At 44.7% G+C, this 17,036-nt stretch overlaps 1 protein-coding gene across 1 annotated transcript in view; it reads left to right on the forward strand.

Annotated features, from left to right (window-relative positions):
* The window catches only part of APOB (apolipoprotein B), a 39,054-nt gene that overhangs the window by 10,212 nt on the left and 11,806 nt on the right, over nucleotides 1-17,036 (forward strand). The window contains exons 10-24 of the mRNA XM_030858310.2: nucleotides 67-294; nucleotides 516-633; nucleotides 725-871; nucleotides 1,576-1,787; nucleotides 2,043-2,280; nucleotides 2,841-3,017; nucleotides 4,425-4,616; nucleotides 6,111-6,278; nucleotides 6,735-6,946; nucleotides 9,509-9,691; nucleotides 10,397-10,518; nucleotides 13,403-13,613; nucleotides 14,180-14,355; nucleotides 14,482-14,669; nucleotides 15,139-15,284. Coding sequence (XP_030714170.1) covers nucleotides 67-294; nucleotides 516-633; nucleotides 725-871; nucleotides 1,576-1,787; nucleotides 2,043-2,280; nucleotides 2,841-3,017; nucleotides 4,425-4,616; nucleotides 6,111-6,278; nucleotides 6,735-6,946; nucleotides 9,509-9,691; nucleotides 10,397-10,518; nucleotides 13,403-13,613; nucleotides 14,180-14,355; nucleotides 14,482-14,669; nucleotides 15,139-15,284 — 2,718 coding nt within the window. The remainder of the gene's footprint in view (nucleotides 1-66; nucleotides 295-515; nucleotides 634-724; nucleotides 872-1,575; nucleotides 1,788-2,042; nucleotides 2,281-2,840; nucleotides 3,018-4,424; nucleotides 4,617-6,110; nucleotides 6,279-6,734; nucleotides 6,947-9,508; nucleotides 9,692-10,396; nucleotides 10,519-13,402; nucleotides 13,614-14,179; nucleotides 14,356-14,481; nucleotides 14,670-15,138; nucleotides 15,285-17,036) is intronic.

Consider the following 17,036-nt stretch of genomic DNA (forward strand, 5'->3'; position numbering starts at 1 on the left):
CAAGGATATTTTAGCTGCCTAGAAGGTGATGTTTGTTTATAACTCTCTCTGCCCTTTTCTTCTCAGCCCCATCACTTTACAAGCCTTGATTCAATGCGGACAGCCCCAGTGTTACACTCACATCCTCCAGTGGCTGAAAAGTGAGAAAGCCAACCCCCTTCTGATAGATGTTGTGACCTACCTGGTGGCCTTGATCCCAAAGCCCTCTGCCGAGAGGCTGCAAACAATCTTTAACATGGCAAAGGAGCAGCAGAGCCGGGCCACATTTTATGCTCTGAGTCACGTGATCAACAAGTGAGTTCTACACTGGTTCTCCTCGTAGGAGCTAAGGAAGACCCCGCTTCTCTGTATTAAGTTTGTACCCTCCCTCCACTTTCAAATTATGATGCTTACTCTTTTGTTTTTCTACTGCTCATTTTGAGAGTAATGATTTGAAATAAGAAATCAGCAAATATAAGTGTATATTTTAAGATAAATCTGGCTATGCTCGCTGAATCCTACCTCTTATTCTGTAGCTATCATAAGACAAACCCTACGGGGACACAGGACCTGCTGGAAATTGCTGATTACCTGTTGGAACAGATTCGCAATGACTGCACTGGGAACGAAGATCACATCTACTTGATTCTGAGGGTATTTTCAGTTTTTTGTATGAAATGCAGTTTTCCTGTACACCGCTCACTTCTTCTGTGCCCTGATTCCCTCTTGTTTCTTTTCAATGCAGGTCATTGGAAATATTGGTAGAACCATGGAGCAACTAACCCCAAAACTCCAATCTTCAGTCCTGAAATGTATCAAAAGTAGACAGCCATCACTGCTGATTCAGAAGGCTGCCATCCAGGCCCTGCGGAAAATGGAGCTTAGAGACGAGGTAAAGTCCACAGAAGAGGACTGAAAGTGAAAAGTTTATTCAGACTAACAAGGATTTGGAATGAGATTCTAAATCTCATCATTCTAGTGACTTTATTCTACTGCTTTTTAATTGCAACTTTCAACACACCTGGTGACTGCCTAGCAGTAAGGTGGACGTGAGAGAAATATTTGAGCTTGTTGCTACTCCAGCAGGCGGAGTGTGAGCTGTTCACTATATGCTGTCCTCCCACCAGATGGACCATCGTTCCCATCTTGGGAAAACATGTCTGATTTTTCCCCAGTTTCCCTAGACTAGGATAGTCAAACTGGCCCCAGAAAGTGGCAGTGGCTCCAGAGCTTTGCAGACAACCTGACTTATTAGTACCAAATTCTCACTGTCCCTTCCCGCCTTTATCCTCATATTGAGATAATCTATGTTAAAACAACTTTATCTTCAGTTAGTGGCAGATCTCCGACAAGTTGTAACTTGGCCATAACTTGTATATTTTAATGCAGTTGAATTCAACATGCATCTGATAGGTGTCTTCTGAGAACACTTCCTTCAGCTGGTTGCTCTGGGGGGGAACACAGGCAAGAAGGTTCAGTACCAGCGTTTGAAGGATTCTTAGAGAGAAATTCAACTTGCGCATAATAAGACCAGGCACGTTTGCCAGGCATGTTCTGTGTTCTGACAGTGATAACAGTCTCCTCTTTTGGCTACAGGTCCGGGAAGTCCTACTTCAGACTTTCCTCGATGACACCTCTCCGGGGGATAAGCGACTGGCTGCCTATCTCATGCTGATGGGCGGCCCTTCCCAGTCAGATATTAACAAAATCACCCAACTCCTCACACGGGAAAAGAATGAGCAAGTGAAGAACTTTGTGGCTTCCCACATCGCCAACATCTTAAACTCAGAAGAGCTGTATGTCCAGGAGTGAGTGAAGTCGTCCCCATCTGCCACAGGGGCCTGAAATTCCAAACCTCAATTCTGATTTAGCCGCTGCCTGCCCTTCATACATTGTTCTTTCTTCTGGAACAAACATCTGGGTGAAAGGGTGCCAGATCTGAGCCAAGCTCTTGGGGCAAATGAAACCCAAATAGCTTGGTAGCGATTGGAAATCCATATTTACTTGGGGGTGGAAGAGTAACGTGATGTGTGTCGGCTCACAATATCCTCCTCTTCATCTAGGTTGAAAAAGTTAGTGGAAGAAGCTCTGAAAACATCTCAACTTCCGACTGTCATGGACTTCAGAAAGTTTTCCCGGAACTATCACCTTTCCAAATCTATTTCTCTTCCATCACTTGACCCAGTCTCGGGCAGAATCGAAGGGAATCTTATATTTGATCCAAGTAATTACCTTCCTAAAGAAAGCATGCTGAAAATGACCCTCTCAGCCTTTGGATTTGCTCCAGCTGACCTCTTTGAGGTATGTGTGAGATTGAAGCAGAGCCTTATGTTTTCTAGGCCATTCTGTTCTACATCATAAAGTCAAATCAAGGGAGCCGTGAGCCAGCTACAGAGGAACAGGAATCATCAGGCAGTGGTACCATCACTTCTTTCCCTCCTCCCTTGCCTTCCTGCCTCCCCACTAGGGGCCATCTGAAGCATGACTCCTTATATGAATGGAAATGCAGATGTCTCAGAGAAGCCCTTAGACCCCAAATCCAAGGAAGTGCATGGGCTGCACAGTCAGACGGCTCTGGTTCAAACCCCAAGTCCACTCCCAACTCTGAATCTTTGGTGTAACTATTTATGCTCTCTGAACCTTAGCTGCCTCTTCCAGAAAACAGGCAAGCGATAAGTTCTGCCTGTCAAGATTCTGCTGAGATTTAGATAAGACAACTCACGTGGAGTGCTAAGCTCAGCTCCTGCCCTGTAGTTGTCACCGAATACTTGTTTAATGAATTGGGCATAAAGAGGGGAATGGAAGGCTGACAGACAACAGAGAAACATGATGGCATTTTCTTGCCTGATTTTCTTTCTCAGATTGGTCTGCAAGGAAAAGGCTTTGAGCCAACACTGGAAGCTCTTTTTGGCAAGCAAGGGTTTTTCCCAGACAGTGTCAACAAGGCTTTGTACTGGGTTGATGGTCAAGTTCCTGATCATGTCTCCAAGGTCTTGGTGGATCACTTTGGCTACAACAAAGAGGATAAACGTGAGCAGGTATGTTTCTGTTAAGTATCCTCTCAATGAAAGCTTTGGGTTTCAATGCGAAAACGTTCTTGTCTAAGCCTGGAAGTCACCAAGGTACTATCTAACTGAAGTGACAACTATGGCTATTATTAACCAGTCCAGTGAGGATAAGAGCCAGTATCCTCTGTGGGTGTGGGCCTCCTGGAGATTCAGTCTACCCACATCCAGACTCATTAGAGGCCTAACATAATTAGAGGCTCTCTAACATAGAGTTCATAATAGTATGAACTCTGGGGCATGGGTTTGAAATCTAACCTCACTCTCTTCAAGCTCTGCATACCTGGACAAGTTGCCTGATGTTATGTCTGTTTCCACATCCCCAGATTGCTAATAATAATCCGTACCCTTCACGAGGATATTTAAAGACTAAATGAACTGAAGTATGTAAAAAGCGAAGCCAAGTGCCTGACTCTTAAATTGATTACTCAGGAAGCAGATAGTATTATACTCTTTATTTTCATGTTTTCATTATTACTAACTACCTTCTTTGGCTCTCACCCACACCACTGCACTAGCTTATGAGAAGCTAGCATGAGCCTCCACTTAAGGAGTAGAAAATAGATTGTATGATCTGGAGCTTCTTATGCTTTAGCTTTTTGCTACCCAAAGTGTGGTCATCATTGGCATCACATGAGAGCTTGTTAGAAATGCAGGTTCTCAGGCCCCACTGGGCTCTGCTGAATCAGAACCTGCACTCTAACGAGACCCCCAAGGAACTGGTGTGCACATTTCAGTTTGAGAAGCAGGGCCATAATTTACTCCTCCATGCTCGCAAATGGTCCCACCTCTGTCTCCTAATTTACTTACCTCCACTTGAGGCTGAGGGTCTTTGATCTGTTTGGAGCCTTTCAGTCAATCACTCTTTTCTTCCTCAATGCCCAAGCATCAGTCTATGGAATCCTAATCTCTAAGAACTTACCTAGATAAGAACTTACCTAGACCAGGTGTTTTTCAAGCTTTTGGCCAATGTATGTAGCAGCTATGCTTTCCCAAGAAACCCCTAGTGTTTTTGCCTCGTCAAAGGAGAGAGGGAGTAAGCAGGGGAGGGGTTGGTAGACAGAGGGTCTTCTAATCTTGGGGAGCCGTTGGGATCCTGGCATCCTGGAAAGCGTCCCTTACCATGGCTACATCATTCAAGTTAAGAGCAGAGTGGAAGCGCCGTTGTCCCTGAGCGTCTTCGTCTCAGTCTGGAGGAGCTAGTATCTACCTTCTGATAAAAGGTGGGAGCCTGATTTCAGTGTCTGCCCTGTGCCCCCGCCTTGAGCATTTGTGTTTAGGCCCATCCCAGCTGCAGCAGGTAGGTCCCACATCTAAATCTATGGGTGTTTGTTTGACAACACTCACACCTCACTAGACGTTTTGTTGTTAAAATCCCAGGACATGGTCAACGGAATTATGCTCAACGCTGAGAAGCTGATCAAAGATTTGAAATCCGAAGACTTCCCAGAAGCCAGAGCCTACCTCCACATCTTGGGCGAAGAGCTTGGCTTTGTCAAGCTCCAGGACCTCCAGCTCCTGGGGAGGCTGCTGCTCAGCGGTGCCCGTACCCTGCAGGGGGTCCCTCAGATGGTGAGTGGGTGACGGGATTAGCCTGGGCTCCTTTTAGGTCTCCCAGGCTCCCTTAAGACCCCAGCCACACAAACCAGAGAAAGTGCTTGTACATCCTTCAGAGAGGCAGGTTTGTCTTGAATTTCAGTGAAGAAGATTCTTGGATCCTAAGGATTGATAACATTTGGAAATTAAGCTGTTCATCATGTTAGATGTATCTTTTAACAGCGTTCATTTGTTCATCTGGAAAACAATGTTAAGTGTGTCTCCCTCTACCTATGCTACAGGTTCCTTTTAATATTGAAATGATGCAGTGATTATGAAACAACATATGTAGAAAACTGTAATCCACTATCTAAATATGAACTATAGGGTTTTTTTTTTTTAAGTTTTTTTTTTTTTTTGGCTGCGTCAGGTGTTAGTTGTGGCACGCGGGCTCTTCGTTGCTGCGCGCGGGCTTCTCTCTTCATTGTGGCACATGGGCTTCTCTCTAGTTGTGGCGTGTAGGCTCCAGAGCACGTGGGCTCTGTAGTTGTGGCGTGTGGGTCCCAGAGCGCATGGGCTCTGTAGTTTGCGGCACGCAGGCTCTCTAGTTGAGGTGCGTGAGCTCAGTAGTTGTGGTGCGCGGGCTTAGTTGCCCCGCAGCATATGGGGTCTTAGTTCCCTGACCAGGGATTGAACCCACGTCCCCTGCATTGTAAGGTAGATTCTCTACCACTGGACCACCAGGGAAGTCCCTATAGTGTTTTATAATTATTAATTTATTAAAAAGGGAGAAAATATCCAAGTATACTCCCTAGGATATAATGAATAATAATGTGGCTTTAATAAAAGAGATCTCAAGTTATTTTGCAGGTGTGTTATAAAGAACAAAGAACAATACATACTTGTATGTACATCATCTAAATAGCTCATCAGTTTTGGTTTTTTTATTATTTTTTAAAATATTTATTTATTTATTTGGCTGTGCTGGGTCTTAGTTGCGGCCTGCGGGATCGTCATTGTGGTGTGCAGGATCTTTTAGTTGCAGCATGTGGATCTAGTTCCCTGACCAGGGATCGAACCCAGGCCCCTGGAATTGGGAGCACGGAGTCTTAGCCACTGGACCACCAGGGAAGTCCCAGCTCATCAGTTTTTAAAAATCGGTTTTACCATAATATATTGTGCTGCAAGTTAAACCCTCATTTACATTTAGACTCCAGAAAATCAGAATTAAGCCATGCTATGCAGTGATATTTAAAGTTCATAAATCTCAGAGGCCCAGAAATATTCTGAAATGCCTTCTAAATCACCAGTTGAAAACAATGTGGTATTTACACAGGGCAATTTTCTGTATCCCAATTTGTTGAAATCAATCATCATTCATCTTATTAAACTATTCAGCTAATTAAAATATGCTGGTCCCTTCCTTTCTGGATAAAGAAGAATAACCATTGTCTAATGGGGGGGGAGGTCGCATTTCACAAAGCCCACTTTGATGAGGCGTACTTTTCCTCTCCCCTGTCGGATCTACAGATTAAAGAGCTCGTAAGGAAAGGTTCAAAGGGTGACTTGTTTCTTCACTACATCTTCATGGACAATGCCTTTGAACTCCCCACCGGACTTGGATTACAACTGCAGGTGTCCTCCTCTGGAGTCATCACTCCTGGAATCAAGGCTGGAGTGAAACTGGAAGTAGCCAGTGTAAGACTCCGTCCACTTTTTCCTTCCGTAGGTTGTTCTTTTCCTCCAGGGTGGGTGTCTTGTGCAAGTTAAAAAATGTGTTTCCAGTTCAAGATGAAGTGCGTCACCATTGGAATCACCTCGTTAACTGTTACGACAAACGTCAGGCTTCCACTAGGATGCCCCACCTTGCTAGTCCTGCTGGGGCACGGCAGTAGCATGAGAACTCAGCTGTTTCTGTCGTCCTTGTGTCTTGTTATGCTTCAAGTTAACTTGGGCACTTGCTATTCCTGGGTATCAGTCTGGCCCTGGACGACTGAGAACTTGGCTTTTCCTCCTACAAACGAATCGCAGTAACGTTTCCTCTGGTGTGAGCCATTCAGAGATATTTGCCCAGGGGTGGGAAGGATGGCTGATCTGACTGCAGGGGACTGAGATTATTTAACAAAGCTGAATAGGTTGTTTTGTGACTTACAGATACAGGCAGAACTGGTGACAAAGCCGTCTGTGTCTGTGGAGTTTGTGACAAGTATGGGCATCATCATTCCGGACTTTGCTAGGAGTGGGGTCCAGATGAACACCAACTTCTTCCATGAGACAGGCCTGGAGGCGAGAGTAGCCCTGAAAGCTGGGCAGCTGGAGTTCATCGTTCCTTCTCCTAAGAGGCCAGTCAGGCTGTTCAGTGGCAGGTAATTCTTTCAGTTAGATCTGATGAGCCAGTCTGAAAGAAGGAATTATGACTACAGGGTTTGGCCAGGCTAGACAGCTGATTGAGATAATTCAGGCCCCAGTGGATCTGGGGGCGGTGGTGGCTGGAGAGAGAGAAGGTACTGGATTACCTATTTTTAACCTGGCCTAGACTCAGTATGTAATTACAGTTTCCTCGACTTTTCACATTTTACTAAGATGAGACTTAAGACCTACTGATTAATTAGTTGCTGTTAGGTTGTGTTTTCTTGTTGTTTGTTTTGAGAATGAAGAAGCACTAGCTATAGAGAAGTCATCTTTGGGAAATGGGTATTTTTCCCAGGAAAACCACCAAAGGACATACTGATTTGCAGTGGCTAGTTCAGTGCATGAAGCATGGAAGTCCTACTCTCCTGATTATGGGATGCTGCCTCCTATCGAGAGCTCCATTTTCAATGAAATCTTCAAACGTTGATTTACCTTAGTTTCCATATTTTGGACACATTAATTTGTCCATTCAGATATAGTGAGGCAGCAGTGACTATCGAGTGAGGGCTCGGTTAGAGGAAGCAGGAGAGGACCATGAAATGACATATCACGGAGCCTGTGGCAGTTAGGGAAAACCTTCTGAAGAAAGCCACACTTGAGCTGATCCCTGGAAGCTGTGTCGGAGTTATGCAGACAGAAGAGAAAGGAATGACTGTTCCCAGGCAGAGAGAAAAGCACATGAAATGGCCTGAAGGAAAAATGATACGGTTTGGGAACTACAAGAAATTCCATGAGGTCAAGTACATGGGGAGCATGGTGAGAGAGGAAGTGAGAGGCTGGCAAGGGTCAGCCTGTGAGCCGTCTAAGGGAGATTGGGCTCTTCTGAAGGCAAAAGGGTTTCAAGTGGGAGCATAAGTAAAATAAGGTCGGTGCTTTAGAAAACTCTGACTCCAGAGCGGGAAATGGGTGGAAAGGAGGCATGACTGGCAACAGGGAGACCAGTCAGGAGCCTGTTCCAATCACATACAGGAGGGAGACGATAGTGGCCACACCCGACAAGGGCCAGGTTGACAGATGAGTGAGCCAACCCCAGAAATCCTTAGGAGGTAGAAACACGAGTACTTGGTGATTGACTGACTGAATATGGTGGTCGTGGGGGGCGGAGAAAGAGGCAGGAGGAGTCAGGGGTGCCCTTCTTTGAAATAAGGACTAAAGAGGAAGAGCAGCTGGCGTGGGGGACAATGACGAAGTCTATTTTCAACACGCTGCACTGGAAGTCCTGTGAGCCAGCCGACGAGAACACCCAGGCGTCAGCGGACCAGTGGGTCTGAGCTCAGTGAAAAGGTCTGAGCTCTGAATACAGATCTGGGCATCACTGGCACATAGCAGCGGTTGAAGTCCAACAGTGATTAGTATAGAGTAAGGCATGAGGGACTAGGGCAGAAACAGGCAGAACAGACACACGAGAAGGGGAGAGGAATAAGCAGCAACGAGTGAGAAGGGGTGACCAAAGCCGGAAAGGGGCCCAGAAGCCCAGGAGTGGCCACGGGGTGGATCACCCCATAGACAGGCCAACGCTGGCACATAGGGTCCCAGCCCACCAGCAAACGTTGGTCTTAGGGCACCCCAAGATGAGGAAACAATACTGAGAAAAGAACACGATATATCAAAGATCCTTTCGTCCTTGGATGAAATCAGGACATTGTTGAACTTTCTGGCACTTACTAATTTTTTAAGTACGTACTTGGGAGGAGGATACCGTAATCTTTTCAGGGGGTTCGGGTTCAAAAGTCTTAATCTGGCCATAAGTGAGCAACTCTACTGAATGCTTCCAAGAGATCAAGGAAGGCAAAGCCTCAAAATGTCCTTTGGAGCTGACTGGAGCTGCTGATGAAAGCAATTCCAGAAGCACCATGGGGGTGAAAGTCAGATCCCTGTCCAGTGAGATGGGTGTTGAAAGAAAGTGGAGACTGCAAAGGCAGACAAATTTCTTGACTGTGAGGGAGACAAGAGGGGGCTAGAAGGGAAGGAAAGGTGTGTGTGTGTGTGGGGGGGGTGCGTGCGCGTGCGCGTGTGTGTGTGTGTGTGTGTGCGTGCGTGTGTACACACACAGTGGGAGAAGAAACTTGAGCATGTTTAATGCTGGTGGAAAGAAGCTAGTAGAGAGAGATTTCAGAGGAAAGAGAAGCAGGACACCTCTTATCCACACTTTAGGGAGGAAGGGGCAGCCCTGAGGTCAGATCCCAGCGATGATTACTGACCCCTCTGAGCCTCTTTCCTCTGTAAAAGGAGACTCTTAATGCCCACTGTTGTGGAAATTACAGATAACAAATGTGACGAACTTAGTGCAATATCTTAGTGCAAGTTGTTTCAGGAAACGTAAGAGTCACCGTGATTGTTAGCCTTGTTAATGTTCTTACTTTTCTTTGTTTCTGAGTAAATCAAAGAATCTGAGGTGGGTGTGGACAGAGGGGAGACAGAGGGCAGGATAAGGGGGCGTTTGTGCTGCGAGAATCAGTGATGTTCATTTCGGTCCGTGACTTGAAGATAACTCAGATTTTTTCTTCCTTCACCAGTAACACATTGCATCTGGTGTCTACCACCAAAACGGAAGTGATCCCACCTCTCGTTGAGAACAGGCAGTCCTGGTCAACTTGCAAGCCTTTCTTTATTGGCCTGAACTACTGCACCACGGTTGCTTATTCCAACGCCAGCTCCACAGACTCTTCTTCCTACTACCCGCTGACTGGGGACAGCAGGTCAGAGATGTCTCAGTGTCCCCACCCAGCACATGCTTACCTCCTACCTTATGGCAACCGAGCAGGGCCAAGAAAAAACGCTGTGTGTTGTAGATGTCACGTCACCAGCCTCAGGAATTTGCACCGTCCTTTGATTATTTAGAACAGTTGTCCTTTGCCCAACACACCTGAAGGGTACCTACCTAACCTTTGAGTCTAGGGTGGGCGTCTTCATAGGTGGGTAGGAGTGGGGCGGTGCTGGAAGGTGAGGCGTCATGACCCCTAAGGGAGGTCTTTGCTCAAAAAATAAACAACAAGGGACTTCCCTGGTGGTCCAGTGGTTAAGACTCCACGCTTCCACTGCAGGGGTCACAGGTTCGATCCCAGGTCGGGGAACTAAGATCCCACATGCAGCACAGTGCAGCCAAAATATAAAATAAAATAAAATAAGAGTTACAGGACAAGTCTTATCCTCGTTCTCAGCTTTGCTGACACAACCAACCAACTCCTGCTTGTCCAAAACCCCAGGCACCCTGGGATCTGCCCTTGCCTTGGGCTTTCAGAGGGACTGAAAGGGATCGTAAAGATCATCATTAGTTAAGGACAAGAGACAATGTTAAATAAGGACCAGATTTTTGTTGCAGTTGAGGCTGACTTGTTTTGGGGACGTTGTCACCGTCATGAAAGCTCTAACATTATGCATCACACGCATCGTAACATCTTTAGATTTGAACTGGAACTGAAGCCAACAGGAGAAGTAGAGCAGTATTCTGCCAGGGCATTCTACGAACTCCAGAGAGACGGTGAAGCTTTGGTGGACATGCTGAAATTTGTAACTCAGGCAAAAGGCAAGTGCCCAGAAAAGGGTCCCTCTCTCTCTCTGCCCTCGGTCTCAGGTCCAGGACTCACAAGCAGAATATATTTAATTTAATGTATTTAACAAATATTTACTGAGTGCCAGATAAGCGTCAGGCCTGTTCTGAGAGCTGAGGCTAGAATAGTAAACAATGGAGATAAAGTCCCCATCCTTGTGGAGTTACAGTAAACAACCAAGTAAATATTCAGAAAGTCAGATTAGTGCTGGGGAGAAGAATAGAGCACAGAGGGGTCTAGGGAATGTCAGGAGTGGCAGCAAGGAGGAAGGATGGGGGAAGCCAGTGCCATTTAGAATGATAAGTGAAACCCTCACTGGTAAAGGGAGCATAAAAAAAAGACGTGAAGGAGGGAAGGGGATAAGCCATGTGGAAAGAGCGTTACAGGCTGAGGGGCGAGCTGGTGCAGAGGCCCTGAGGCAGGTGCATGGCTACTGTGTTTGAGGAAAAGGAAGGAAGCCAGTGTGGCTGAAGCAGGAAGATCAGGGAGGAAAATGGTAGATGAAGTCAGAGAGGTAGGGGGTTGTGAGGGAAGGACAGTCTTCTAGGCTGTGTACGGATGTTAGTTTTTACGATGAGTGAAGTAAGAAGCTACTATTTTTTTTTAATTGAAGTATGCTTGATTTAAAATGGTGTGTTACTTTCAGGTGTACAGCAAAGTGATTCAGTTGTACATATATTCTTTTTCAGATTCTTTTCCATTATAGATTATTACAAGATACTGACTATAGTTTCCTGTGCTATACAGTAGATCCTTGTTTATCTCTTTTATATATAGTACTGTGTATCTGTTCATCTCAAACTTCTAGTATACCCATCCACCCCCTTTCCCCTTTAGTAACCATAAGTTTGTTTTCTATGTCTGTGAGTCTGTTTTGTAAATAAGTTCATTTGTATCATTTTTTTTTAGATTCCACATGTAAGTGATAGCATATGATATTTGTCTTTCTCTGACTTACTTCACTTAGTACAATAACCTCTAGGTCCATCCATGTTGCTACAAATAGCAGTGTTTCATTCTTTTTTTATGGCTGAGTAGTATTTCGTTGTATGTATATACCAGGTCTTCTTTACCCATTCATCTGTTGATGGACACTTAACGTTTCTTCCATGTCTTGACTATTACAGATAGTGTTGCTGTGAACATTAGGGTTCATGTATCTTTTCAAATTAGAGTTTTTGTCTAATTTGGATATATGCCCAGGAGTGGGATTGCTACATCGTATGGTAAGTCTCTTTTTAGTTTTTTAGGAAACCTCCATACTGTTCTCCATAGTGGCTGCACCAATTTACATTCCCATCAACAGTGCAGGAGGGTTCCCTTTTCTCCACACCCTCTCCAGCATTTGTTACTTTTAGACTTTTTGATCACGGCCATTCTGACTGGTGTGAGGTGACACCTCATTGTAGTTTTGATTCGTGTTTCTCTAATAATTAGCAGTGCTGAGCATCTTTTCACGTGCTTGTTTGCCATCTGTATGTCTGTTTAGTTCTTCTGCCCATTTTTTGATTGGGTTGTTTTTTTTGATATTGAGCCGTATAAAGCTGTTTGTATGCTTGGAAATTAATTAAGCTGTTGTTGGCAGCATCGTTTGCAAATATTTTCTCCCAGTCTGTAGGTTGTCTTTTCATCTTGTTCATGGTTTCCTTTGCTGTGGTTATAAGTTTGATTATGTCCTATTTATTTTTGAAGAAGCTACTGTTTGATTTATGTTTATGTTGAAGAAAGACTTGAGGTGGGGACAAGAGCAGAGAAACTAGTATGTAGGCCGTCAGAGTAATCCAGGCCAGAGACAGTGGTGCTTTGGGTTGGAGTGGTGATGGCAAAGGCGGTTGGACTCGGCCATGTTTTAAAGACTGGGCAGACAACAATCTGCTGATACAGTAGGTGTTCAGGGTGAGAGAAAAAAGGCAATCAGGACGACTCGAAGTTTTTGGCCTGAACAGCTGAAGAACAGGGCTGCCACATCCTGAGATGGGGGCACAGGTTTTAAATGTTCACTTTGGAAGATTTTTTATGTAGGAATAATATGTCACAAAATTCAACAAGGAAAACAAAACCCGCAGGAAAGCGGGGGGGCACGCAGGGGGCACATACTGAAAAAAAGTGTCAAGTAACGATTTTACAAGAGATGTAAAATGGGTATTGACCTGTGAATTCAAGGAAGCCTGGAAATCTTGTGGCAAAGAAAGGAGGAGCCGGGGAGAGGGGAAGGCAGGGCAGGGTGGCAGCGAACCAGGAAGGGTGTCGTAGGCAGACGATCATACAGAGATGTCACGTGTGCCTGACACAGAAGGACCCCGAGCCCTTACTGGTCCCTGAACACGCTGAGTTTTTCTCATATCCGAACGTTTGCCTTTCTGATTCCCTCTGCCTGGAAGGCTCTCCCTGCAGAATGCAGCGCAGCTCAGCCTCTCTCTTCATTCAGGTCTCTGCCCACATATCCTCTTGTCAGAACTTCTCTGACCACCACACGTGAAATAGCACCTGTTCTATCCCTTTCTCTCCTTTATCACCTTATCCGGTTTTACTTTTCTTCTGAACAAACATGTATTGCCACCTGACATAAATAATGTACTTGCTTATTGTCTGTACCCCTCCCATTAGAATGTCAGTTCCATGAGGGCAGGGGCTTCCAGTGCCAAGAGCAGTGCCTAGCACGCGATAAGCAATCAGTAAATACTTACAGATTGAACAAATGTGCAAGTACCACTGAGTTAAAAATTTAAGGTAAAATCCTAAACTGTGTCCTCATTTGAGCACATTAAGTACTTGAGGTTTCTCTGCCTTTTTCTCTCTCTTTCCTTCCTAAACATATCTTCTGAATAGACATCTTGATTCTCTTGTACACTCTTCCAGGTGTGAAGCAGACCGAGGCTACTATGATGTTCACATATAACCGGCAGAGTAAGACTTTGTCCAGTGAAATCCAGATTCCAGATTTTGATGTTGACCTTGGGACAGTCCTCAGAGTTCGTGATGAATCTGCTGAGGAAGAAAAGTCTTACAAGCTCACCCTTGACATTCAGAATAAGAAAATCACTGAGGTCACCCTCACCGGCCATATGAGGTAAGGAAGGCTCAAGGCAGGGTCTGACCTGAGCTGTGGGCCTTCGTGGCTCTTTCCTTTCTTCCTTTTCAGCTTGAAAGCTGACCAAGGGGTCTGCACTTTAAGGGGCAGACAGAGCCCTCAACACTGTGACCCTCTGCACGTGTCCAGTTGGATCTGCCTACCGTTCATTGGGTACTTACTATTCATCAGGCACTATACTGGGTACTTTAAAGAAATTATCTCAGCCCTCATAATAAACTGCAGATAGGTATGAGTTTCCCTGTTTTATAGATAAGGAAATGGTAGCTCGGAGGGGTTAAATAATTCGGCCAAGGCAGTAGAGCTAGTAAATGGTAGAGCAGGATTCAAACAGTTTTCGAAAACCTTCTCTCTCCCATACCTCCCTGGAGTGTCCTGAATTTGTAGTGAGTTAGCTTTAGAAGTTAAGGAGTTCAATCTCTGGTCATTTCTCTGAGCCATTCACGTATCTTGTTTTCATCGCCACAAGTGGAACTTGCATTGAACCCTACCTATCTCTTTGGAATGAATGGAGTCACTGATGTCAACTTTTTCTTTTTCAATAGTTATGACAGGAAGGAAGAAGGCAAAATCAAAGGTGTTATCTCCATACCCCGTTTGCAAGCAGAAGCCAGAAGTGAGATCCTCACCCAGTGGTCTCCCTCAAAACTGCTCCTGCAGATGGACTCATCTGCTACAGCTTACGGCTCAACAGTTTCCAAGAAGGTGGCATGGCGTTATGGTAAGCACGTCGTCCCCACGTGAGCACTTCCAAGAGCACGGTGTACTCGACAGCAGTGCGTGTTGACAGCCACAGGTGGGAGCTGACCTGGCACTACTGACAACTATTTCACGTGTGTGTTTTCAGATGAAGAGAAGATTGAATTTGAATGGAACACAGGCACCAACGTGGATACCAAAAAAGCAGCTTCCAGTTTCCCTGTGGATCTCTCTGATTATCCTAAAAGTTTGCAAATGTATGCCAGTAGTCTCCTGGATCACAGAGTTCCTCAAACAAACATGACTTTCCGGCACATGGGTTCCAAATTAGCAGTTGTAAGTACACATCAGCCAGTCAATAAATACACGGTTATAAGTGCTAATTACATAGTCAGCTCTGAGTTAGGTGAAAGAGTATCCAGAGATGGATAAGGCATGCTTCCTACCCCCAGGGAATTCCTGGGGAGAAAAAGAAGCACTCACGTATGCATAGTTACCCAGTTACACAAGGCTATGTTTTTAAATACCAGATGAATACTACTAAGCAGAAGAGTTACCTAAGATATCACAGGGAGCTTCAGGACACTGACTAGGGGTTTGACTATGCTACGTATTCCTTTTATAAAATACAGGAAGAGATTAATTACTGACAACCAAAATTCATAATTTTTATGATTTATTTTTTAACTTTGAGTATACCATCCTGCTTAGTGATCGAGCTGCCAAATACGGATTCTTACCTGATGTTAACTGTGTTTGATGCCCACCCATGCCCATTGCTTTCAAAACTTCTGTTATTTTGTAGGCAACAAGTACATGGCTTCAGGAGGCATCGAGGAATCTTCCTTATGCCCAGAATTTACAAGATCATCTCAGTGGCCTACAAGAGTTGTACCTCCAGAAAATGGAATTGCCAGACTTCCACATCCCAGAAAACCTCTTCTTAAAAAGGTAAAAAGAGGAACCAGAAAAATTTCTTGAACCATGAAAAGTAAATGGAAGATTTTACTTAGCATGATCTAGACTTCTTTTAAATTTACATTTTTAAGGGAAACAAGGTAAACATTTTAAGGAGATTAGTAACTGTCACATAAACATTGTGGCATTTTCGCATTTTTAAATATGAGGTCAGAATGTGAATGCCAACCCAGTCGGGGAAAAAAAAAAAAAACCTAAGAAAGTAATTAGGAGATGCTGGTACTTCCACCCTAAGATGTTTTATTCACTTAGTTTTAAACTGAATTTGAAAGCCATTCACTTTTCCTCTACTGTAAGTGAACTCGCCTTATGCTCAGGATCAGGAATATACTCATAATCGTGAAGAATTCAAGAGTGGCTGGCAGACTTGTTGGCTACAGGCTTGCTGTTCAGCTCAGAGGGTCAGAACAGCCATTGGGCATGGAATGAAGGCACATTCTGAGAGCATATGTCACTTTAGCAAAATGGCATCATCCTTATGGGGAAGTCAGATTGGAAAATGCTCGGTCCCCTTCTGTACTTACAGAAATACATGTGATGCTTTGATTTCTGTCATGAAAATTTAAAACTCAGAGCATGAGCTGAAAAGACTACAGTCTGTTCTGGATTGACTGTTCTCTGTGTTATCTTCAGGGTTTAGAAAACAAGTGGCCTGTGTCACATGGGCCTTTCCATAGTCTGTGTCTGGGCAGCAAAGTTTAATAGGCCAGATAAGTGTGTGAAAGGGCTAAAATCCACCAAAACAGTCATATGGACAAAATATGAAGATAAGAGAAAAAAAGTGGCAGCTTCAGAGGACCCAGGAACCTCTTCCTTCACTCCTAGTGTTTCCAACCAACAGTCTTGTCTGTGCTGTGCTGAAAAGGCAGGACCACAGGACCTTAGAAGTGGATGGGGCCTTATCAAGCATGGGATCTCATCATGAATGTTGGGATCTGCATAGGCAGCATCCAGTCCTTGACGGAGTAATGCAATGAATAGTTGTTTGTTTACTACACTTACACTCTGCCATCCTACTTTCCTCTTGTGAGTTGTCAAAATAGTCCATTGTATGTGCATAGTACTGAAAAGATTGGTATTTTAGGTATTTTTTCTCATTTCATATCCAAGACCAGCTCTGTGAGATCAGCAGAAACGGTACTGTCATCCTCACCACACAGATAACATCACTGAGACTCAGAAAGGCGAATTCACTAGCACAGCTCCCACTGATTGCTGATACTAACGTTATAACTCAAGATTACTGATGCCCATGCCTGTGCTCTTTCCACATGTCAAGATGCCTCAATTCAGTTGAGCAGATATGTATCAAGTATCCCGTGTGCAGTACTAGATTAGACTAGGTGCAGTGAGAAAATAAAAACTGGATAAGGTGTAATCCTTCCCCCCACAGGAAGACACTGTGTAGACACTGACAACAGAACAAATAAGTGCTAGTTATATAAGCAGATTATGAAAAGATCTTTGAGATAGGTGGAAGCGACTGTGTCACTATAAGAACAAGAGAAATTGACTGTGACTTAGATGGGATGGTAGAAATAAGGACACAGCTCTTGGGAGGTATTTGAACGGATGTGAGTGTTTGTAGGTAGAGGTTAAAGCCAAGGGACGCCAGGCCCTGGGAGCAGCAGGAGGAACAGTGCAGTGCAGGATTGGAAATGAGACACATGCACTATCGCTCAGAAGCTCAGGTGGCAGAGAACTTCGAGGGCTTGCTGTCTTACT

Source organism: Globicephala melas, chromosome 12, assembly GCF_963455315.2.
Source record: "Globicephala melas chromosome 12, mGloMel1.2, whole genome shotgun sequence".
NCBI classification, from domain to species: domain Eukaryota; kingdom Metazoa; phylum Chordata; class Mammalia; order Artiodactyla; family Delphinidae; genus Globicephala; species Globicephala melas.